Raw genomic sequence first — 22,902 nt, 5'->3', positions numbered from 1 at the left:
TGACCTATTAGTCCATGGACTACATCGGGAGAGAATGAGTCAGAAAACCAGTCTCTAACGTCGAGGCTGTCATATTGCCTGAAAACAGTGATGTGTCCCCGCTGCCCTGCTCCATGCTCAATCTTCTTTCACTCACCTTTCAGTTTATCTTTCATGAAGACGAACATTTAATTGCAGGCTGCGAGCAGCAGTTCACTCAAATGCCCTGCGGATTAGTTGTAAACTGCATTTCAGTTGTAAACTGATTTTGTGATCGTGTCATACAACTCTTGTGTGAATAAAATTCCAGTTATTTTTTGTTTGTTTGTTGTTGTTTTTCTATTTTATGTGAGATCAGTGAGGCGACCCCTCATTGCGTCTCAATTGTCCCGACATGTAGCTTTCCGGCTATCCATATTTCCTGTTTGTGAACATTCCAGAACATCACAGAACATTTAGGAAGGCAACAACAAAACACAAATCCAGCTCACCAGCAGTAATATCATACGCAGGTTTTATGTTTCAGACTGTATCTCACAGATGGTGTTATGATAGGATCTGACAGTTTCACTCAGTCTGCAGAGCTTCACCTGACTCTTCCACAGGAAAGTTTTATTTCATGTTTCATTTACCAAGAATACATAATCAACAAAACCATGACCATGACCATCTTATTTATATGAATAAATTCTGTGTTATTTTCTGTCATTTTAAGTAAGCCTGTATTGTCTGAATGCTTCATTTTTTGTTTTTGTTTTGTTTTTTGTTTTTTTGCTCAATAAAACACGCTTTACAAATTATTTAGAAATGACTGGGCAGGGTGCTATTCACTATTTACATGATCTGCAGCACCCAGATCTTGTAATGGTTGTTTGTGATTCATTTATCATTAGATTGGAACTGACCTGGAGAATAAGTTCATTTCGGTAAATAGATATGCCATAAAAAAAAAGCTAATTTATATAAATAACTCGAACCTTACACAATATACATAGCAATTTCAAGGGTTTATTTTGTGAATGTTGATTGTTATGCCTTATAGTTAAGGAAAACCCAAAATTCAGTTTCTGAAAAAAAAAGTAACTTAATAAGACTTTTTTTTTCATGCCTAAATGTTATGTCATGGCCTTGACCATTTTCAAGTAGGACAAGTAGGAAAGGTAAGAAGAAGGTTGTTCCTTTAGACGATGTACACAAAGCTGATGGATGTACACATTAATGGAAAGTTGAGTGGAAAGAAAAAATATGGCACAAAAGGTCCAAGAATAATCGGCTTAATGCCATAAAACTTTGTCTTTGAAAGTCACAGTATTGTAAATTATCTTGGCCAGCATTTTGTAATAATCCCCTGAATTTTGATGACTAATTGTGTGGGGGGAATAAAATATTTCCCTTCGGAACAAAACCCCCGCCCACCTCGGGATTTGCATAAGATGCGCGTTGCTCCCTTCATGCAAATCGGCATCAACAATGACCTTACTTGATATCTGCAAGTATAAGAGCCCTGACCTCTTCATTATCCCTCGCCCTGAAGTTCATTGAAAAGCGACATTGTTTCTTTAAGATTGCACTTGCAGTCATCGTTGGCTCTGTCCATTGTCGTGGGGGTGGTGAGGAGGGTGGGGGGGACAGGACGCGAGTTGAGAGATTGTTATACGGGGGCCGAGGGCGAGAGAGGCGCACATCATCAGCGGACCAGCTGCGGCGTAGTCAACAAGTCCTGAGCGCTTCCTTCCAGACATGGGTAAGAAACTTCCAACCCAGCGGACTCTTCCTTTTCTTAGCAGATTCAGTTTTGTTTTAAATCAAATCTCGGTTTGATTGCGTGTGATCGCACGTAGATGTGAGAGGGGACTTGTGAGGGAGCGTCAGAAGTTAAGGTCTTTTTTTTTTCTGTCAGTTTGGAGGGCAGCTATCACAGCCTGATGCGCCGCTGATATTATGAGATTTATTTCATGCTTGAGATGGCAGGGGCTACTTTAAAGGGAGCCTTGTCGCATCTACTTTCGATTGCAATCCTTCTCAATTTCTAGTATGGAGGACTGGCCACAGCTTTACATTATCGAACGAAAATACACAGAGTTTTTCGGTCCAGCGTTTTCATCCAGATCCGCAGAACTGAGGCGAGCCGAATTACTGCCCGCTCCTCCTCTCTTGATTGGCTAATTGAAATCAAGGTGCGACTGAAATCACCCGGATTGAGTTGTGGAGTGAAGTTTGAACTTCTGCGTGATTTACATGCGGACTTTAGAGATGATATCCCTTAAACATCTTGACGTGATAATTTTTCTTTTTTTCTTTTACTCTGTTTTATTATGTCTGAATGACAAAGGTCACCGTTTGTGGGCCTAGATCTCTCACCCCGGCAGTCAGCAAAGCCGTGTAAATATATTCAATTAAAGAGCCATCTCTTTGCCCCTTCTTCCATCTTTGTTTACTGTAATGGTACCAACCACAGTCTGCCTGCTCCCATTGTGCCCATCTGTGTGCAAAGCCACACATGTACACAACTCGCATTGTTTGTTCAGATTTCCATCCTCCTCCAGCCCTGGCAACACTCCAGTTTCTATCATTTCCTCCCAGCCCCCAACCTCTCTGTGTTTTCTCAGAAGGAAGTCTGAGTGTGTGGATGTGTGTGTTTAAGGCAAAGAGGTGCCTCTGGCCTTTGTTTGCTTGACATTGGTGGCCCTTGTGCCCCCACAATGCTGTGGGACAAAGACTGTTGTCTCCGCAGTCACAAAAGCAGCCTCTCTCCATCCCTGCCTTGCTGTGTCTCCAGTCCCTTGTCCTCCTTTTCTCACACTCTTCATTGCAGGGTTGTGAATGGAGTCGGGGGGTGGGGGGGTCCAAGCAGATGGATTCCCCTTGTATCTTTGGCCCTTGGCTGCCATCTGAGCAGCACATAAGGGGACGCCACACTCGCTGTTACTGAACTCATGCTGCAACTTAATCGAAGTCAAAGCGTTGTGTGCAAATGTTCACTAAAAAGTAACTATTGGTGAATATTGTTTGTCACGTAACAAGAGCTCCCACTATGCCAAAACCTTAACTGAGAAATATCACAATACCATAAGGATTTACTCAAAAATGTAAAATTCATAACAAAATATCATTTTAAACCAAAGACATTAAATCATATTCATCTGTAAAAGATTTGATTTTAGCAATATTTTAAGTTGTCTTTAAGTTTGTGCAATGGTTGTGAGGTAGTTCTTTTGATTTAAAATGTAAAAAATAATCTTTATAAATATCTTGCATTAAAATGTGGACACCAGCAGCTAATAGACAAGTTCTCTCACTTTAGTTTTCTTCAGACTGCATAAATGTTGCCAAAAATATTAATTCACAAGTTGTGGAAGTCGGTTGCTTCTGCCTTCCACAACTTTTTCCACTGTATATTTCACTTGATGAGTCAACAGCTGCTTGTTGCTTACCAACTCTAGTTTGGTAAACAACTGAAGGAAGGTACCCAATAAGGTAGCAACTAGAGCTGTGATTGTGTAACATCTGTCTCTAATCATTTTTACTCCCAGACCAATTTTGTTCACTTTTTTCTTTTTTTTTTTTTTCTTTTAAAAAGCTGTAAATGTATGCTGATTAAATGGGCTTGTCTTCTTAACTAATAGGTTGCTATGACTGCTGCATGCGCTGTTTGGGCGGGGTGCCATACTGCTCCCTTGTCGCCACTCTGCTCTGCTTCTCCGGCATTGCCCTGTTCTGCGGTTGCGGTCACCAGGCACTCACAGAAACGGAGAGACTCATTGAAACGTATTTTGCCCGTAACCTTCAGGACTACATCACTCTAGCCTATATGTAAGCCTCTTCTCGAAAGATTTAGTCTCTAGTTTTTTGCTGTATAGTTTTTACATATAGGCCTTCTCATTGCCTGTCCTTTTTTTTTTTTTTCTTTCAGTATTCAGTATTTCCAGTATGTCATCTATGGTTTGGCCTCCTTTTTCTTCCTCTACTGCATTGCTCTCCTGGCTGAGGGCTTCTACACCACAAGCGCTGCCAAACAAACCTTTGGAGAGTTCAGGAGCACCATGTGTGGTCGCTGCCTCAGCTCCTCGGTGAGCCGGCCCCGAGTTGGACTAGTAAAAGGGAGCGGGGAGATTGGTTAGGGATACACAAATGACCTAGTGTGGGTGTTAAAAATCTTTAGGTTCATGGGAATATTTTTAGCAGACTCAAAATAGCCATTACACATTATTTTGTGAACTACTTCTTAATGCATGATGTCCCTCTACAGTTCATAGTGATGACGTACCTTCTTGCTGTGCTGTGGCTGCTGGTGTTTGCCTTCTCCGCCTTGCCGGTCTACTTCTTCTACAACATGGATGCAACTTGCAGCACCATTGATGTTCTGACCGAGACCCCAGCGAGTATAAACCAGCTCTGCGTTGATGCAAGGCAATACGGTACCGTCTCAATGTTTTGGGAACTTATACTGAAACTGAATTTATAGATTTTTTTTTATTATTCATGATCCTGCCCGTCACCAACCTCCAAATGAAAATACCAGGGAACCACGCCCTGTGCAAGCTAGCATTTGATTAGGCTCTCATTAGGCCATTGAAAGCATGATACTATATTAGTAATGTTCAGTGGATGATATAGTCATTTTGAAGTATACCAGAAAATTTGTTTTTCAATAACATGACAGGGTTACATATTTTTAAGATTAAAAACAAATGGGGGGCGGGGGATATGCTTTGCCATTGCTTTTAATTTTAGAAGTCAACATTTCTAAACAAGAAAAGGTGGAGAACTTGCATAAAGCTGAAATTCAAGATGTAAAATTTGCTGGTTTCTCATCATCCCCAATCTCAAAATTCAGTCGTCCTACGTCTGCCATAACTTGACTATAGCTAAGATGCACTGTCAATGAATGAAGACATTGTTGGACTGTTAAGAAGTATGAAATCCTGAGAAATACTATTGCTCAATTTCTTCACTAGCCATTGTCTTGTATTGCTAATAGTAGCTAGCCTATTCACAGAGCTTGTTTGCAAGTATCCATGGTTTTTGGCTTGGAACTAGAGCCGAGTTAAATTCTGTTTGATCTCATTCCCAGATGCAAATTAGTAATTCAAACATATGTATATAGATCAGCATAACTGAGCACAAACACTTGTTTCTGAATCCATGTTGATGGCTTCAGGTTTTGTTATCTCTGGAAATTTTGTTCCCTCCTGTTTTGTTTTGACACGTTTCTGATGCTTGACCAACTCTTCTCAGTGTTTGTGTTAAATAACATTAGCCTACATATATACAGTATGTATGTATGTGTGTGTGTATGTATATATATAATTTTTTTTTTTTTTGTGGTTGCCTTCCAAATAACCAGTCATAAATATTTTTGATGATGACATGGCAAGAGTCTACAGTATTATGTATGCCGCATTTGTTTGTGCAGCATTTCCAAGGAATCCTTTTTAGCAACTGAGATGCAAAAATCATGTGCAAACATTTATTCATGCTCTGGGGATTCTAAATGCCTCTCTAAAGTGCTCACAGGCCAACAAGTTCATTGTTTTAGAGCCCTAGCTAAAAACACATTTACAACACAATGCTCCACTGAGTGGTTTGTGGCTTTGTTATGATAAAAATCAGCACTGATTTTCTTTGCCATATCTTTTTTTTTTTTTTTTTTTAATCATCAGTCCCTCCTGGTTTGTCTCAAGAGGGTCCTGTCTCATCAACTGTGCACTAGTCTGGAGCTAAAAGAAATTACTAAAATAATATCCAGCTGTTTGTCAAAATGTTGTCTTCCAAAAGAGTTATGAGGTTTTAAAGTGTATTAGACGATGAGAACAGTACAATAACGCATTAAAAGTTAAGCTTGTATTCATGAAATTAGATTAGAGCTAAGTTGTTTTTTCCCCTCAGGGCTCTTGCCGTGGAATGCAGTACCGGGAAAAGCTTGTGGTATGACCCTGTCCAATATTTGCAAAACCAGAGAGGTAAGAACTAAGGCTCTGGTGCCTGACGCATTTTATCACTGGCCTGACAGGAAGTGGAAATAATCATTCTGATCTTCTCCTATCAGTATCAGATGACCTATAACCTGTATGTTGCGGCCTTCACTGGTGCGGGCATCACTCTCTTGGCTCTGGTGAGTGCGGAAGCTGAGGGCCGGTTCGGGGTACAACGACCATTTTGTGGCTCATGTGACACAGTGCCGGTCAAAGTGTAGGCAGCGAGGCATTTCAGGCCTCCATGACTGATGACTCTTGTACTATTGCTCTCTGTTCCTCTTTGTCAGCTGACACAGGCAGCATAATAATGCTGTAATGTCCTGGTGGCGTTCCAGCCAGCCATGCAGCCATTATACTTTCATGCTCCATTACAGAGGCTGTTATATCAAGCTAAAGCTATTAGCACGGTCATGTTTTGTTTTTATGTTTGTAGATATCCAGGTTTTTGTGGGTCTTTTCATCTCCTCCTTTCTCCTTGTTTTTCTGTAGCTGACCTATACTGTGTCGAGCACCTATAACTTTGCGGTTCTGCGCTATCTTGGGAGGAAGGGCATAGGTCCAAGGTGTTAGGCACCCAGCTTCCTGTCCACTCTGTCACCACTCTGACTTCTACAAGAGGACTAAAAGGGGACTTCAACATCTGTCCTTTCACTTCACCTGCACAGAACTGCCTACGATCTTGGACTTTATAAAACACTTTTTCCCCTACTTTTTATAAGACTTTTTTTTTTTTAATTGCTGCTATGACTTGCAGTAAATATGATTTTTCTTGTCACATCATTTCAATGTTCATTTATGCAACTAATTACAATCAAATCATAACACAGTACTAATGAACTAAAACGTAGGCTATAGGACAACAAGCACATGGCAGCATACAGCTGCTGAGTAGAGCAAAGGATTAAAGGTTACTATGGCCACCACGCCTCACATCTGGTTGCTATGGGGGCAGACAAACACGCATTTGCAGTCTCATGCTGACCTCAGGACTTTTCTCACGGGCCAGAGAAAAAGCAGCAACAATGGAGTTGTGCCAGTTTGAAAATCTAGCCAATAAGAAGTCTCTTCTAGGGGCCACCTGCACTGCGAGACTCTGCCAGAGGGGTTGTATTACGTGTCAAAGGAGACTGCTCTCTGGACAAAGAGAGGGCTAGACCTCTGCAAAGCCTCAATGCAGCTCCTCTGCCGCCGCATGCGGAACACATCTGTACTGCGCTGCAGGCTCACCTCACACAATGGAAAACGGTGGATTCAGAGTGAAGGAATGATAGATTCAGTTATTTGTTAGATCGGTAAATGCTTCTCACTGTGAGACGACAAAAGCTGTAGGCGCTGAATTACAAAGTAACCTCTCAATATCGGATTAAAAAAAGGTGTTTCCTGCTTTTTTTTATGTTACTGAGGTACTTTAATGGCAAAGGAACTGCTTTGCTTAATTCGTTAGGGATTATGTTGTAGTTATTGTATAACACAATTTAACTAATTCTAGCTGAATTTACTAATACATGTACAGTGTGGTCAGATGTCTACATACACTCATCGGCAGCATGCCAAAACTTAGGTTTTCAATTATTTGAACTGTTTTTCTTCCAGGGTGGAATGACTATGCAGAATACATATGTGTCTTTCTTTATTGAAAGACCTGGAACTCTACCCTTTAGAAAACTTAAGCATGATGTTTTTGAGAGGAAGCCTGAAATTGCCTCCAACACTACAGTAAAGAGCAGTCGATACTCAACAAAAAAATATGCAAAACCTTGTCGATGGTACTTGAGTTTAAATTTCTGATTGGACTGAATTTACCTTTTTATAAAGTGCCTTGAAGGAAGATTGTGAATTGGCACTATACAAATAAAACTGAATTGGGGGGGAAAAAATTGACTTCTTGTTTAGCAAATTTGTCTAAATATTAGTGGTGTGCATGTATATATCTAAGCTTGTATATATCAATTTAAACGTAAGTGAATTAGAAACAAATCTACATTAAATTCTACCCTTGTACCCAGTTCTGTTTTTTTTTTTTTTTAAGTCTTCTACTGTATCATCAATCCACCCTAACAAAGATTCATATGAATCATTAACAGCCTGGATTGAAGGCATTCATGAGTGATGATTGTATGCAATTTCTGACCAACACTAAAAAATCTTTCTACTGGTTATTTTTATTGATGAAACCTTCCTTAGCTGAGTTTTATTTGTAGGATATAAAGCTGCCTAGTAGATATTTTTCTTTCCTTTTGTGCGTGTTGGTAATGTACTGTTTGAAAATAAATGGAACGATTGAGCACACTGCCTTTAATAACTTTCATTTTGAGCCTGTGAAGTCTCTGTGCCTGTTTTACTCGTTCGCCATCCCTGGCTCCTGGCCAGAATCAGGGGTCAGGGTGTTTTGTACAAATGTTTTGTACTTCCTCGTTGTGTCCACAGGTGCACTGTTGCCTCCACTTGGCTGTGTACCAAGTGCATGTGAAGACGCTGAAGCACAGGGCCAAAGAGGAGCGAAGAGGCTATGACCTTTATAGAAGGATGCAGAGGGACAGAGGGGGGACGCCGTCCTCTCCGTACTCTGCCGACACATTTGACATCTCCTGACGGCGCTGAAGTTCTGCTCCTTACAGCCGTCGCAATTAATCGGATAGGTCTGCATTGTATATCGTTTCAGTTTAATAGCGGTTGTTGCGTAGATTGAATTGCTTTGTTTTCTCTAGGATACGAGACACTATTCATTCAATCTTAAGTTGTAAATTGGAATACATATGTTAGGTGTTATTGTTTTTTTGTTAATCTGGGCATAATCTTTGTATTTAGTGGTTCTAGTTGATTTTCATTATCAAATTTTTGAAAAGCTGATTGGATTTGTCTGTGCCCAGATCTGATTTCGGTGTGCAGTGCATGCTTAATGTCCTTTTACTGAAGGGGGAAAATAAAAATGCAATGCATGTTTGATTTCCATTTTAATGAAGAGGATCACAGTTGGCGGTTTCAAAGGACAACACTTGCTTTTGGTTGTTTAGGACACACTGGACGATGCCATGAAAGTCAAATAAGAGAGAGGGCAGGTAAAATGTCACCCTGATGCTATAACATATTTAGAGACAACCTATGCAGCAATAACAATGTGTGGGATTTTTATGCGACTGCAGATGGCAAGAAGGAAACGAGTAGTCTTCCAGGTGTAAAAATGCAAACAGAATCACCATCTGGTATGACGCACACTTTATTTGAAGCCAAGCACTGGAGATGAATTCTTCAGCGTTACTATTACTAGTGCAAAGTAGAGGAAGGGCAGCTATCTCAGATCAGCACATAATCAAAATGAAACTATTGTTCTGCACAGATCAAGCTGCACTCATCAGTTGAGCACACAAAGTAAAACGATATTCTTTTACATTTAAAAAATTTAAAATTAAAAAACATGGAAAGATTACGTTCATAAATATTACAGAAACATGGGAAAAATGATCAGAACATAGGAAATGTGCTCTTGGCCAACACTGATTTTACTAACAATGTTGATTTCAGGTTAAAAAAAGACATGACAGACTTCACTATGAAAACTAGATAAAACTCAAGCAGCAGTGTAAGAAAATAGAAGTTAAATCACAAGAATAACCGACAGCTATCAGCCCTCGTTTTAAGAGTTGGTGTAGTCTTTAAATTACATCTTCAGCTCACAGTTTCTGTAAAACAATGCAACACTGGGTCATCTTACCCCTTTGCTAATTTGCACCAAAGAGTTGCCTTTTTAAAACTTACCCATGTTGTCCCATTTCATTTCTATAGGTAGTGATCCATTTTTAGGAGACGGAGGTAATTGCAAAAAATGTTTAAATCTTCCATATTTAATATGAACCATTTACGCTGATTGTAGTTCTAACCTCATTTTGTAATCCTGTTGCGTAATTTACGAAACACAAGAGATATCCGATCAAAATAAAATGAGTGAACAAGAAGTTGTGGGTAGATTTTAGTCTCAAAACCACATTTCCTTACAGCATAAGTCAAAGGCTGGCAATGTAAGTACGGGACATCTAGAGGACGGATATGAACGGAGGCAGGGGTTTTAGGTCATGTGGCAGACTTCCCTTTTTCATATCAGGAACATCAATGTATTAAAAACTGAAAAATTACAGCAGTAAAAATTAGCAAAGAGGTGAGATGACCCAACACAAACAAACTCCTCATTGTCAGCTTATAGTTTGATTAATGTAACAGTACCTTACTCAGTTCACTTTCACAGTGAATTCTTGCAATTACCATTAGTTCAAAAAGACAAATGTTTCAACTTTTGATCTTGGTAGGTAAACGATGCATCTCAGGCTGTGACAAACAAAATGCAACAAAAAGATGCGAGAATATAGGACCTTTTAGTTAAAAAGATAATATATTTTATCTGGAAAAAAAAATAAAAAAATTAAGTACTACACATACATAATGACAGTTCAGTTTAAATTAGTATTAGCTGTAACATTATCCAATACCATACATGGAAAAAAAAACCCCCCAAAAAACAGAGCCTTCTGGCCACCACCAATAAAAACAAAGTGAAATGTACCTGTGGCCAGTGTCAGGTATGTGAATACAATGACGGATGTAAACAACTTTCCCAAGTGCTTAGTATGTTTTTGCCAAATGCCGTAAGAATGAAGAGGTGATGCAGAATATACACACCGGAAGTAATGAGATGTTCATCATTTATCAGTGATGCTCAGGAGACCCTCAGGTGAGGCAAAGTTAGAAGACTGGAATGTTGAGGCCGACGCAGGATTACAGGGAGGCCGTTTATAATTAGAGCCATTCAACCTAGCAAGGAAAAGTTTCTTCGACTGTCCCTGATCAAACACTGAAGCCCATTGCGACTATTGGACAGAAATAAAAAAACGCCAGAGGCAGAACGATTTTTTAATTATTTTTGCTCAACAGGCATTCGTTGCCTGGTAAACTGTCGCAGCTGAGACATTAAATTCTCAATTACACCCAGCCTCAACGTAGTGCAGAGGCAAACAAAAGACTACCACGTAACTGATGCTCACGGGCAAAACCGTAAACCTGATGATCAACATTCCCTTTCTACTGAATGCACCTTGTAGCCTTTCTTTTTTAGAGTGCCAACGTTTGTAGTTTATCGTACCACAAATTGAAGCTCAGTCAGCATTTGTCTAAACTGTAGTACTCAAATGGTCTGTGTGTACTTTTGCTTATAACTCGACAGCATAGTACCATAGTTAATACTTTTTAGTATATCACCATTAGGTATGGACTGATATGAAATTTTGTCTGTAGTCTCCAGTAGAAACAACAGCTTACCTCTGTTCACGCAAAGATTTGATTATGTGTTGCATATTTTAGTCACAACAGTTCACTAGTAAGCTTCTAGCTTCCAAATGCAGCAGTAAACACCCAAGCAAGGGCGAAGGATGCCGTTTTTTTTTTTTTTTTTTTTTTGACACCTTGACCGTCTTTTTAGGCCGGATTGGGCTTTTCTTTGAGTATGAAAAAATAAAACCCAATTTCTTTCAGCAAGCTGACCAGCAGTGCGCATTTATATACAATGGAGGCGGGGCAGCCAAAGAAAATTTTAGCTACATCGTCACTTTATCACAGTATAATAACTTTAGACCTTAGAAACGGTATGACCAAAGATATTTGTTTTAAAGATATCACTTTTTTAAAAACTTGATATACCTTCATACTGGCCCAAACCTAATCAATACAAGCAGCTCAGATAGTCAAGGGACTCTATGTAGTTTGAGATTTTCATAGTTTGCTTATGCAAGTTAAAATGAATACTATGATGTAATGGCTCGTTACACGTCTTATCAGATAATTCTTAAAACAGTCATTTTAAAACAGCACCACTTTAATAAAGGTGAAGGTCAGCTAGAAATATTTTCAAACTACTAAATTGGTCTACTTTCAGTGAGTAGGAGGAAAAAAAAAACAAAAACAAGTGGAGGAGGGGCAACTCTGCTTTACTGTATGCCCAACGCAGGCAGAGAAAACTCCAGGACTTTCTTTTGTATCTCTTTAAAAATAATTTTAAACCATACGAGTGTTGCGATGGAGGGATTTTCATGGTTATTGAAATCATTACTTTCATTTTTATCTTCATACCAATAACCCACGCCTAATCACTTTGAGATCAGAAAGCATAGTATTTCTGCGTATTTATGAGAAAAATGGCACACTTTGTCTTCCAGTATACGAGATAAAAGACAATGCTTCATTCCATTATTTGATACCACCCTCGCATATAAACAGAGAAGGATGCAATATCTTGTGAGATAGCACTGAAAGCAGAAAAGACGAGCGCGCCTGTCGCAGAATGCCTGTACCTTCATAAGAGCAACAATTCAGCTCACAAGACGGCAGCTGAAATCCCCGACACCAGCTTCCTCACACAAGCTGCATCTCCTGCATAGTGTCCTTACTGGATGCTGTACCTTAAGCCTACAGTACACCTGTTGTCAGAACAAACAGGCAAGTTTCAGCGAGAAACAGCTTAGTACCCCATGAACCATCAGCAGCATGAGCCGCGAGAGGTTTTACGGTTGCCGTGAAGATCAATCGTGCTGCCGAGTAGTGCGTGACCGATCTGGTCCTCAGCAGCTAGAACCACCCGGACAGCTGCTTCGAACGCAGCCGTGACGTTAGTGTCGTCTTTAGCGCTGGTCTCAAAGTAAGGGCAGCAGCCGTTCTCCTCGCACCAGGCCCGTGCTTCGTCCTCCCCGACCTCCCTCCGCTCCATGTCGACCTTGTTGCCCAGCACCACAAAAGGGAAGCTCTCCGGCTCTTTGACGTCAGAGTAGAACATGAACTCCTTCTTCCAGCAGCTGAGATTTAGGAAGCTCTGCAAGTCGTTGACAGCGAACGTGAGCAGGCAGCAGTCTGCGCCCCGGTAGAACGGGGTGCGAAGCGACTTGAAGCGCTCCTGACCCGCCGTGTCCCAGATCTGAAGGGTGACCGGGCGCCCGTCCACCTCCAAGTCTCGGTTAAGGAACTCCACGCCAATGGTGTGAAACGACTGCGAGTCAAAGCGGTCTGTGACGTAGCGGTTCATCAAAGAGGACTTCCCGACTCCGCCATCGCCCAGCAGGATCACTTTCAGAAGCACGTTGTTCCTACTCATCGTGTTTCCTCCCACCCGGTTAGGCCTCTCTGGTGGGTTTCAGGCCACTGCAATGGATGGAAGATCAGTGTAACCAAGACAGAGAAAGAAGAGCAAGAAGCGATAAGCAATTAAGGAATACATTCAAATTAGTCTTGGATAATAATTGAGAAGCCACAAAAAGCCCATCACAAATAAATGAATTTCGTGTAATTTAAGATGGCAGCAAATGTGCATTACAAAACCTTACCGTCCTCACAAATCATTAAATACGCATGCACAGCTAAAGTGCATGGATCAGATTACAACTGTGCGGACATCGGCTTGAGACTGTTATCATGCTTTCGTGTGCTCAGATCCTCAAACACCTGCTGTTTCCGTGTGAATGGAAAGTAGTAGCACCAGTGCTGTCATTGGATTCATTAAGTATTTCCTTCTCCTGTGAGTAAACTAAATGGGTACGACCTTTCTCCAGAGTAAATCTATTATGACACACGGCAACAAAATAAAAACACGCAGTTATTTTAATTTGCATGAAAATCTAACAGCCGCAGCAATTACATTTTAAATGGTTTAAAAGAAAACGATATTTCCTTTGCACTCATGACTAAAGTTAATCTTATTTATGTCTTCTCAGTTGACATTCACAACATACTTAATATCAAGTCTCTTTTGTGTTTGTAAATACACAGTGAAGGGTTCAACGGTAATAAGGACTTCTTTTTGTTTGTTTTTGTCATCCTGGAAACGGCGCTTTATACATAAAATGTATCAGGTTTTGTGGTCTGCTTTTGATTTTTCATACTCAGATTCAGTTTTATAGTTTTTTTTATAGCTATAATACTATAAACAGAATACTGAAAGAAAACTTTAGGGCTTCTAGACCTTGGGTTTGAGACTTAAGCACACCTGCATGAAACTGTTTGGGGAATGAAACCAATATTACAGATTTGTAATGGTTAACCAGTTTCACAAGCAGAGCGACAGGGGTGAGGCACCGAGATGTCTCCAGCCTAATGTTTCATTACTTTAAGCATTATTATTTTTAAGCATAAAAATAATAGATGAATAAGAGAGATGAACAAGAACATAAAAACACCCTGTTAGAGAGGGGGGGGGGGGATAAACAGCAGCATCACATTAAAAGAAGCGACAATCTGAGTGATAACAGCGTGCTTTGCAACCTCAAAACAAACATCAAGTTTGACATGTTCAAGCTTGTCCACTTTGAGTGAAGGCAAGAATAAAAAAACAAAAAAAACAAACCCAACAAACTCTTCCTGAACTCACTTGTTCAGAAAGCAGAAGTTAATAAGGAACCGAAACGAGCAGCTGACACTAAAATCCTCCTCAGCCTCCTGACATTGAAACGAAGAGTAGCGGTTCAGAAGCTAAGCGGCTAGTCTGACAGCTTGTTGACATTCTGCTGCTGGTCAAGCTAACCGTTAGCCTCACTGTGTAACCAACTTACAACTATGTGGAAGAAAAGAAAAAAAAGAAAAAAAACTTAATGCTGAACACAAATGAAATGTATCCCTTCTGTGATTCGTTTCCCTAGATGAATGCGCCAACCACACATACAATTTATCACTCACCTTATTTTTGGTCAATAACACTGCGAGGTCTGCCCGGTTCCCCTGCATCTGACCGAGACGTGTCGTGACGTGCCCAGTGGCGTTAAAGAGCCGCGGGAACCTGGGTCCTAGAGCCCGCAAATGCACCTGAAAAAGTTTATTTGTTTATTTATTTTCTCAAGCAATATTTTTGTGTATAATATAATATAATATAATATAACATAATATAATATAATATAATATAATATAATATAATATAAAATTAACCATTTAGTTATATTATTAAATGTATATAATATTAGACAAGTCTATGACATAAAATGTCTTTTCTGTGAATTAACCTCAATGTGTTGACATTCTGACTTGGATCCAATGTTCTTTCTGCCTTTAGGATGCAAATGGCCCTGACACTGCAAAGTGTTTCCTGAGAAACCTTCACACCATTGGAATTTGTGAATAAAGCTGTAATTGAAACATTGTGCATAGACTTTTAAACGATAAACACTGAAGACACTTGACTTTGAGCTAAATGCTTGTCCAGTCGAAGTAACCAGGAATGTTTCAGTGAAACCTGTGCAAACATGTGCAGACTACAAAGTCTAAACTGTTTTCTGCAGCATTTTTTTCAGTCAACTGAAACTAAGTCAAGCCCGCTAAAATGTCAGGAGAACAAGGAGGCTTGACAGGCTGGATTCCAAAGAAAACAAATGAAGGCTCTTTGATGACATGTCCATACATGACTTAATGACACCAAGTCAGATAATTTTACTAATTATATGTTAGCTAAAGTTTAAATGAAGACCTGAGAAGTAAATATAGACAGATAGTAAAGTTGACATGACTTTGATCTAAAAGATGAATAATTGCATGTTCTGTTGTGGTTTAATAAAGTTGTCTGAAATGGGCTATACATTGAAACATTGGTTAGGAACAATCCAAGGCAAAAGTTGTAGATTGGCTAAATGGGTTTATGTTGATCTATATCAGTTAACCTCTCACTTCATTTAAGGTATGTGGGATACCATATCTGAGCAGCAAGCTGTTAAAAGTCACTTTTTTCTTTGTCTATCTTTGTTTTACTATTTTTTTTTTATTCAAAATATTTTTGGGGCGATATAGTATCTGCAACTTGTTTGTTTAAAACTAAAGTATTTGTTACGTTTTATGTAACTGTTGTGTTAATAACTGAACTCAATCATATTATCACATTTGCCTAATTTACAGAATTTCACCATGACATGAAAGGACATAGCAAGTTGAGATTGTCAACAAAAAAAAAAAACCCTCAACAAACTCGACTGATTCTGCGTTTGCTGCTGCTTTGATTTTGCTTGGCTGTAGGTGGCGCCAGAGGAGGGTAACATTTATTGCGACGAGGAAGAGTCTGTTGTTACTGATGTTGGTGAATAAACCGTTAGAAGCGTTCATCAGAGGTAAGTTTTACTCTTAACACAAATACATATTTTATTTCTTAGACATTTAGTATGCATTTTGTGTATTTCATAGTGATACAGGTGAAAAATGGCGTTATTGCTTCGATATATCTGGATAACTGGGAGGTTTAGTCCCAGAGATGTTCACTTTGTTTGGCAGAGTTCATAACACATCATGATAGTGAACATGGAGGTAGGGGAACCTTTATTTTTATTATTTGTTTTACCCGTTTCGCAGATGGCAGGTAGGAGGAGGCTGCTACCCTGCGTGGGTCTGGGGCTGCTCGCTGTCCTCTGCTGGGTGTGGGTCTCCTTCGCCTCTCTCTCTGGAGACCAGCTGCGCCTGGACGTGTCGGACCGAGGAGCCTTTCAGCCACAGAGCGCTTTGTCGGACATGGAGTTTGCCTCCGTCGCCTCATACAGAGGACCAGGGAACAGTGACCGTCGCAGCAAAAGGGAGCTGCCCATTCTCCTGTGGTGGAGCGGGGGTCTTTTCCCACATTTCCCCGGTGACACTGAACGCATCGACTGCGCCACGTCCTCCTGCTTGGTGACGAGCAATCGCAAGGTATACAAGAGAGACCAACAACTAAAGTTTTTCCTGGAAGTCTGGGCTTGAATAGCAGGAAAATACAGTGTTTTGCATTAGTGTTAATACTCCTCCTACTTTATCACTCGTTGTCACGTTGGAACACTAAACTTCAAAGTATTTTATAAGCAGTATGTGATAGATTAACACAAATAGATCAAAACTGACGTTTCTCTCCCTTTTTCCTTTTTAATAGAATCTGAAAAGTGTGGCGTGCCTATGTGTTTACCCCCCTTTACGCTGATCTGTTTAATTTAAATCCACTCCCACCATTTTTCTTTTAGATGTTGTCACCTCATGCGTAAATACAGTCCATTTGTGTGTGATTCAATATCAGTCTAAATGCAGCTGTTCTGTAAATGCCTCAGAGGTTTTGTTAGAGAACGGCAGCATCATGAAGAGCAGACAGGTCAGGGATTAAGCTGTGGAGACATTCAAAGCATATATGGGTTATAAAACAATATCCAAAGCTTTCATTATCTCAATAAGGTGTTCAGTCCCTCACCTGGAGAGGAAAAGAGTACAGCAGCACAAAACACCTACCAAAACATGGCTGTCTTAATTAAATGACAGGAATGGTTGTATGATAGCCAATCATTAAAGTAAGCCATAAAAATTGATGTTCATAGACTCTCTCCATTCAGTCTGACATAGTTTGAGATCGTAGTCTCCCGAAATATAAACCCAGTAATGGCATATCCCAAAACATTTGCGGCTGTAATTTCAGTGTGAGGTAGCTGCTGAATGAAAATGCTTGGGACAATTTATGGACTTCTATTTGTACAGACTTTGGAAAATTATGCAGAATGTTCTTCTACTTTAAAAATTGTAGCTTTTTTCTATTGGTCTAGGTCACGTGTGACAATTCAAATCCTGCCCACAATACGTTTTTACATGGCCCTCCAAGCTATAGTGGGATTCATAAATAGCAGCTATGTGCTGAAATACTATTTTATCAATCAAATCAAAGCAGTTTTCTCAAAGCAGTAGTTTCTCTTAATTACATCAATGTGAAACATGCTTTTATTACTTGATTTTAAAATACAAAGAAAGTTATTTATACATATATTCTATATATTGTAGTAAATTTACCAATACATTCTGCTATAACCGGCCCTTTGAGGACTTTTGCGATCTTGATACGGCCAAAATGAAAGTGAGTTTGACGGCCCTGGTCTAAGTCGTAAAATATCAGTAAAACACATTGAAATTTGGGTTTTAGCATCTTTAAACATTAGCAGAAGTTCAAGAGTACAACACGTCTGCAAGGCACTGTGTATATGCCTGCATTTATATTAATTATTGTTACCCTGTTTCATCTCGACCTGTTCTCGTTCTCGAAAAGGTCCAGCTGTACAAGAGGACGGCATCCATCATCTTTTACGGAACGGACTTCAGGGCATACGAGGCTCCACTCCCTCGTCTGCGCCACCAGACCTGGGCACTTTTCCACGAGGAGTCACCGATGAACAACTATGTCCTCTCGCACGGACCCGGAATCCGGCTGTTTAATTACACAGCCACATTTCGCAGGGAGTCAGACTACCCCCTGACCCTGCAGTGGCTGCCCTCCCTGGAGTACCTGCTGGAGCCTGTGGCTGTGTCTCTGGAGGAGAAGAACCGCCTCAGGAGGGAGGGCTTGGCTCCTGTTCTTTATATGCAGTCTCACTGTGACGTGCCGTCAGACAGAGACCGATACGTTCGCGAACTCATGAAGTACATCGAGGTACAGTGCTTGGCAGGAGCTTTCGTTTCCGCTTTAATTATAATGAACAAGATCTTTGGGGGTAAATTCAGACATATGAGAGAATAGCACCGTTGTTGCAGCATCATTGATTACAAAAATATACAGATACTGTCTTCTATTGATTAATTGCACGTTGATGAGCCATGTAGATGCTCAGGAATCATTTGCAAATGTTCTATGTTTGACGTGCGTTTCTATTAAGAAGACTTAAGGGTTTTTGTTTAGTTGTTATTAAACTGCATCCGAAATTAGTTTTGGAAATTAGTTTTGGTTTCATTAGCCCTTAATGCACCATTAATGCTCCATCTGGGAACAGAAAGGTGTACTATATTGTCTGAAAGCAGTTTATAGGTCAGCACAACCTTTTTGAGTCAAAAATCTCATTAACCCTCGTTGTTGCCAAGCAGATTTTTCCTCACGGCTCCTGCAAGTGCAGTGAGCAGTGAGGAACTCGATATGCAGAGAATATCAAGTCCAGACTTGATATTCTCTGCAGTTAGATGAAAAATATATGTTCATCTGTGTCTGCTGGCTTAAAAACAAAAAAAAAAACAAAAAAAAAAACACATGCTCAGTATCGGAACCATTTCATTTTTCCCTCCAGGGAAATTGTCTCTGGAGCAAGGTGGGGAAAAAAAATTCAAACGCGAACACAATCGCACGACAACATAACAAAGTAGTGAAAAACAAATCTTTGAAATATCAGTACAAATGTCAATAACACAGGCTGAATGACTAGGTCTGACCCAATCACATTTAAAACTGATCAGAACAATGGCCTGGCTAACAAAAGAGTTTTTGGTGGTTCTGGCGGTTCTTGATTTGGGCTTCCTGAATCTCTTCCCAGACGGTAGGAGCTTAAATTTACCATTAAGTGGATGATTTAGAGAGTGACGAATGTCCTCTGCCTCTTGTAGGACTCTCTTTAAAAAAGACAGGTTCTGTTAAATCAGATAATCTAACTAACATGTTTGAAGTAGAATGTTAAAAGTCAATTAGCAAAGGTCAGTCTCATGATCCTATTTGTATTGTGTCATGAGTAATTTATGTCAAAAGAAAGAGTTCCTATGCAGTTCAGAAGTGTGGAAGTCGATTAGGGTTTCCCAGCTCTACATAGGGCTGAAAAAAAAAGAAAAAAGAAAAACGAGTCGATTTGGAAAATATTCCTATTTCTTCCTTTGCCTATTCTGTAAAATCCACCCATCCTCTTCTTCCCTTTCTGTAGGGTTTTCACAAGTTCCATAAATAGAGCCTGAGCTCAGAAAGGTTTGCTATTATTTTGCCATGATAAATGTGTCCTGGCTGCTTCTTCTCATCTCTCGCTTCCATCCTTCTCTCCTTCCCGTCTTTAGGTGGACTCCTATGGGAAATGCTTGAACAACAGGCCCCTACCGGAACACCTGGAGGACACGGCCACCGCTACTGGCGAGGAACCCGGATTCATGAATTTCGTCGCCCGCTACAAGTTCCACCTGGCACTGGAGAATGGCGTGTGTCCAGATTACATGACGGAGAAGCTGTGGCGGCCCCTCCATCAGGGCTGCGTGCCCGTCTATCGCGGCTCCCCGGTGGTGGCTGACTGGATGCCCAATGACCACTCTGTCGTAATTATAGATAGCTTTCCCTCTCCCAAAGCTCTCGCTGACTTTCTCAAGCGTCTGGATGAGAACGATGATGAATACGTTAGATATTTAGAGTTCAAGGACCCCAGAAGGATTACCAACACTCGCTTGCTGGAGGGCTTGGACTCCCGTGAGTGGGGAGTAAACGACATGAGCAAGCCTAACTACTTAAATGGATTTGAATGTTATGTTTGTGACCAGGAGAATGCCCGATTGGCTGCCGAGAGGGCATATAGGAAAGCCCCCCAAAAAACCCAACCTCCTCAGCGTAAAATGGCCAGCAACTCCCACATGGGCTGCCCACTGCCCAGTCCGGGGTACGGAGACATCAAAGACCTGCCAGCAGATGACGGGTGAGTTGGGGTTAAATCGCTGACTGTGCCAGGTGGGAATACCGCCTGCTCTGTCAAGCCGAGGGGAGAGAAATTGTTTTTATTGTCTAATTGAGCCGGCCTCTGAAATTAGCCTAATCTGTTTGCATATCTGTCTGCAGATGGTTGCAAATATGGCCGCAGGATTACTGGCAGAGCCTCGACCAGGCCGAGGGGCTGGAGTCCCTGATAAGACACAACGAGTCGGACCCCTCTCTGCTGTGGAAGCACATCCAAAACATAGCTGTGAGCAGAGCCAGAGGGAAACACTGAGACAGGCTCGGAAACAAACAGAGCATGGCGCCCGTCCAGCTCTGCAGGGGGGGCCCACATTACGAGTCCCCTCTGTTTAAATGACGGATTGACTCGCGGTTACACAACCAAGCCAGAACACCGTTATATTTGTGGATTATGGCGTCTTACAAAAGTATCCCAACCCCTGGAGCGAGCGGGTTGGGATACTGTTCACATTTTGTGACATTACAACCAAAACCTGAATGTGTATTATCAGGGTTTCATGTGAAGTTATGTTTTGTTTTTTTAAATGGATGGAAAATGATGCATGGTTTACAAATAGACAAGCATTCAGTCCCCTGAAATGAATACTAGAATCATCTCAATCAGCTTCAAGTCATTTGAAGCTTTGCACATCTAGACACAGATTTTGCATGATTTTTGCAATTAATCCGAGCTCATATTGAACGTATAGCACCTACGATCAGTGATTGTACGATTCACTGACGTACACGGTTGGAATGTCACAAAATATGACTGGAAAATGTAAAGGGTTAGAAATACTTTTTCAAGGTGGGTTTTTATATACAGTACATTACAACAGGTTTTAATTGTCTATTCAATGTGACACTTGGGCAAAGCGGATGCTTTAGAAGGACATGTAGGAAATGCTCTCTGTGCAGCTGGTGCAGAGAGTCAAATGCTCCTGGAAAGCTCCCCCTCTTTTTTTCTTTTTTTTATTTTCCTGGACTGGAGCTGAGCCAAGGGGACCTGTCCTGCTCACCCAAGGAGATCTGCCTAACTGTGTGTGAAGACCATCAAGGCAGCAGCCAGTGGACTGCTTGTGCTTCTTTAAAGTTAATCTGCATGTGGCCAATGGCTATTAGCCAGTCACATTTATGCAAACAGCTACTTGAAGTGACAGTGCGAGGGAAGAGGCGATTTTGAGAAATGCAACTTTGCAGGCGGAAACCTCTGCACTGGCGGCTGTTCTCTGCAAGCAAATCTACTTTGAATTTTTGTGATAAATACTTTATATTATTACCCAGACCTTGTTGTCGCAACACACTAAACTCCTCTTTGTGCAATAATTCTCATTCTGTAAGTGTGTTTTCAAGCACACTACTTTTTTGTAAGACGTTTATACCAGGACTTTGTAAATAATTTTATTTTGTTAGCAACGCATTGTACATTTCAACACACCATTTTGTATCGAGATGAGTAAAATAAGAAAAAAAAGGTTTTTAAACGTAGCGAGCCTCTTGTTATCGAATTACATTGTCCAAGCCCACCTGATATTGTGAATCTTTACATAAAAAATATAAAAAACACATCCTTCATTGTAACTGACACACAAACATATTTCATCCCCGCCCCCCCCAAAAAATAGACCATTCAACATGTGACGTTATCATACTGACAATTCAAGTTTCTTTTTTTTTTATCACTTTAAAATGTGTTCCAGCAAAGTTAAGAAAGAAATCAGTGCAAACTTCAGAGCAGTTCTAACTTATTATGCAAATGAACATGAATGAGGTGGGGGGACAAGGATAAGGAGGTGATGAAAAGCTCCGAGGATTAAATAACGGTGGCATAACAGCTCTCGCAGTGGACCTTTTTGTTGTGCAGGAACATACTGTGGAGAAGGTCTCCCATAGGCCTACTGCACACATCACACTGTGAACAAAAAGAAAAGAAAAAAAAAAAGAGCATAATCTTAGTTCCAAGGAAAATTACCTCTTCATACCGTTTAATAAATCTTTAGCAGTGAATGAAAGCACTGGAGCCTTGAAAACCAGTTGAAGACCCTCATGTGTTGGAATGCAGCATGAAAAATATTCAAAGAAACCATTTTATTGGAATGAAAACATTCGTCGAAAATGCAATTCGTGTTGCGCAACACCTTCAGATGAATTCATCTTTAATGCCACACTGACATTGTTTGAAAAATGCAACTTTTTGCATGTTGAAAGATGACTGAAAGATGGTTTTTAAAAGGGTTAGAGTTCATGATACTTTGAACTCGAGCAATGTTAGCTGGACCTTTGCAAGAGAAACAAACCCACAGCACCACAGATCCTCCACCATGCTTTACAGTGGGTAGGAGGTGCTTTTTCAGCCTAGACTCAACTTGAATATTTGTTGCTGAAAAGCTCAGTGTCTTAGTTTCTTAAAACCAAAATATACACTCCATTTAATGTCCCAGAAGAGATTAGCAAACTCTGCCTGTTTTTAATTGTAATGGTGGGAAGGTAAACGTGTCTTTC

The 22,902-nt window shown here is 40.5% G+C and overlaps 3 protein-coding genes across 6 annotated transcripts; 2 read left to right on the top strand and 1 right to left on the bottom strand.

Annotated features, from left to right (window-relative positions):
• Positions 1-1,446: 1,446 nt before the first annotated feature.
• Positions 1,447-8,899, top strand: LOC103135639 (myelin proteolipid protein-like). 3 transcript variants are annotated; one of them, XM_007548466.2, is made up of 7 exons: positions 1,447-1,723; positions 3,606-3,792; positions 3,893-4,049; positions 4,229-4,397; positions 5,869-5,942; positions 6,029-6,094; positions 8,385-8,899. In XM_007548466.2, exons 1-7 carry the CDS (start codon positions 1,720-1,722, stop codon positions 8,547-8,549), a joined length of 822 nt encoding a protein of 273 aa, XP_007548528.1. In that variant the 5' UTR covers positions 1,447-1,719; the 3' UTR covers positions 8,550-8,899. The 3 variants fall into 3 exon arrangements, with proteins under 3 accessions (XP_007548528.1, XP_007548527.1, XP_007548529.1); XM_007548465.2 differs by lacking the exon at positions 8,385-8,899 and adding an exon at positions 7,029-8,101 and having other exon boundaries at positions 1,449-1,723; XM_007548467.2 differs by lacking the exon at positions 8,385-8,899 and adding an exon at positions 6,447-6,665 and having other exon boundaries at positions 1,451-1,723.
• Positions 8,900-9,156: 257 nt separating this feature from the next.
• LOC103135638 (ras-related protein Rab-9B-like) lies at positions 9,157-14,769 on the bottom strand. Of its 2 annotated transcripts, XM_016669627.1 has the most exons (3): positions 14,661-14,756; positions 14,356-14,538; positions 9,157-13,133 (listed from the first exon to the last, which is right to left on the bottom strand). In XM_016669627.1, the coding sequence occupies exon 3, from the start codon at positions 13,084-13,086 to the stop codon at positions 12,478-12,480; it is 609 nt and encodes a 202-aa protein (XP_016525113.1). In that variant the 5' UTR covers positions 13,087-13,133; positions 14,356-14,538; positions 14,661-14,756; the 3' UTR covers positions 9,157-12,477. The 2 variants fall into 2 exon arrangements, with proteins under 2 accessions (XP_016525113.1, XP_007548526.1); XM_007548464.2 differs by lacking the exon at positions 14,356-14,538 and having other exon boundaries at positions 14,661-14,769.
• A 1,192-nt stretch (positions 14,770-15,961) lies between these two features.
• Positions 15,962-22,011, top strand: LOC103135637 (alpha-(1,3)-fucosyltransferase 11). The gene is made up of 5 exons (XM_007548463.2): positions 15,962-16,072; positions 16,311-16,640; positions 18,007-18,387; positions 19,761-20,383; positions 20,524-22,011. Exons 2-5 carry the CDS (start codon positions 16,311-16,313, stop codon positions 20,672-20,674), a joined length of 1,485 nt encoding a protein of 494 aa, XP_007548525.1. The 5' UTR covers positions 15,962-16,072; the 3' UTR covers positions 20,675-22,011.
• The last annotated feature ends 891 nt before the right edge of the window (positions 22,012-22,902 follow it).

This window comes from Poecilia formosa, unplaced genomic scaffold, assembly GCF_000485575.1.
Source record: "Poecilia formosa unplaced genomic scaffold, Poecilia_formosa-5.1.2 Scaffold26, whole genome shotgun sequence".
Classification (NCBI taxonomy): Eukaryota; Metazoa; Chordata; class Actinopteri; order Cyprinodontiformes; family Poeciliidae; genus Poecilia; species Poecilia formosa.
The sequence above is the reverse complement of the archived record's forward strand: the minus strand, read 5'-3'. Positions and strand labels throughout refer to the sequence as shown.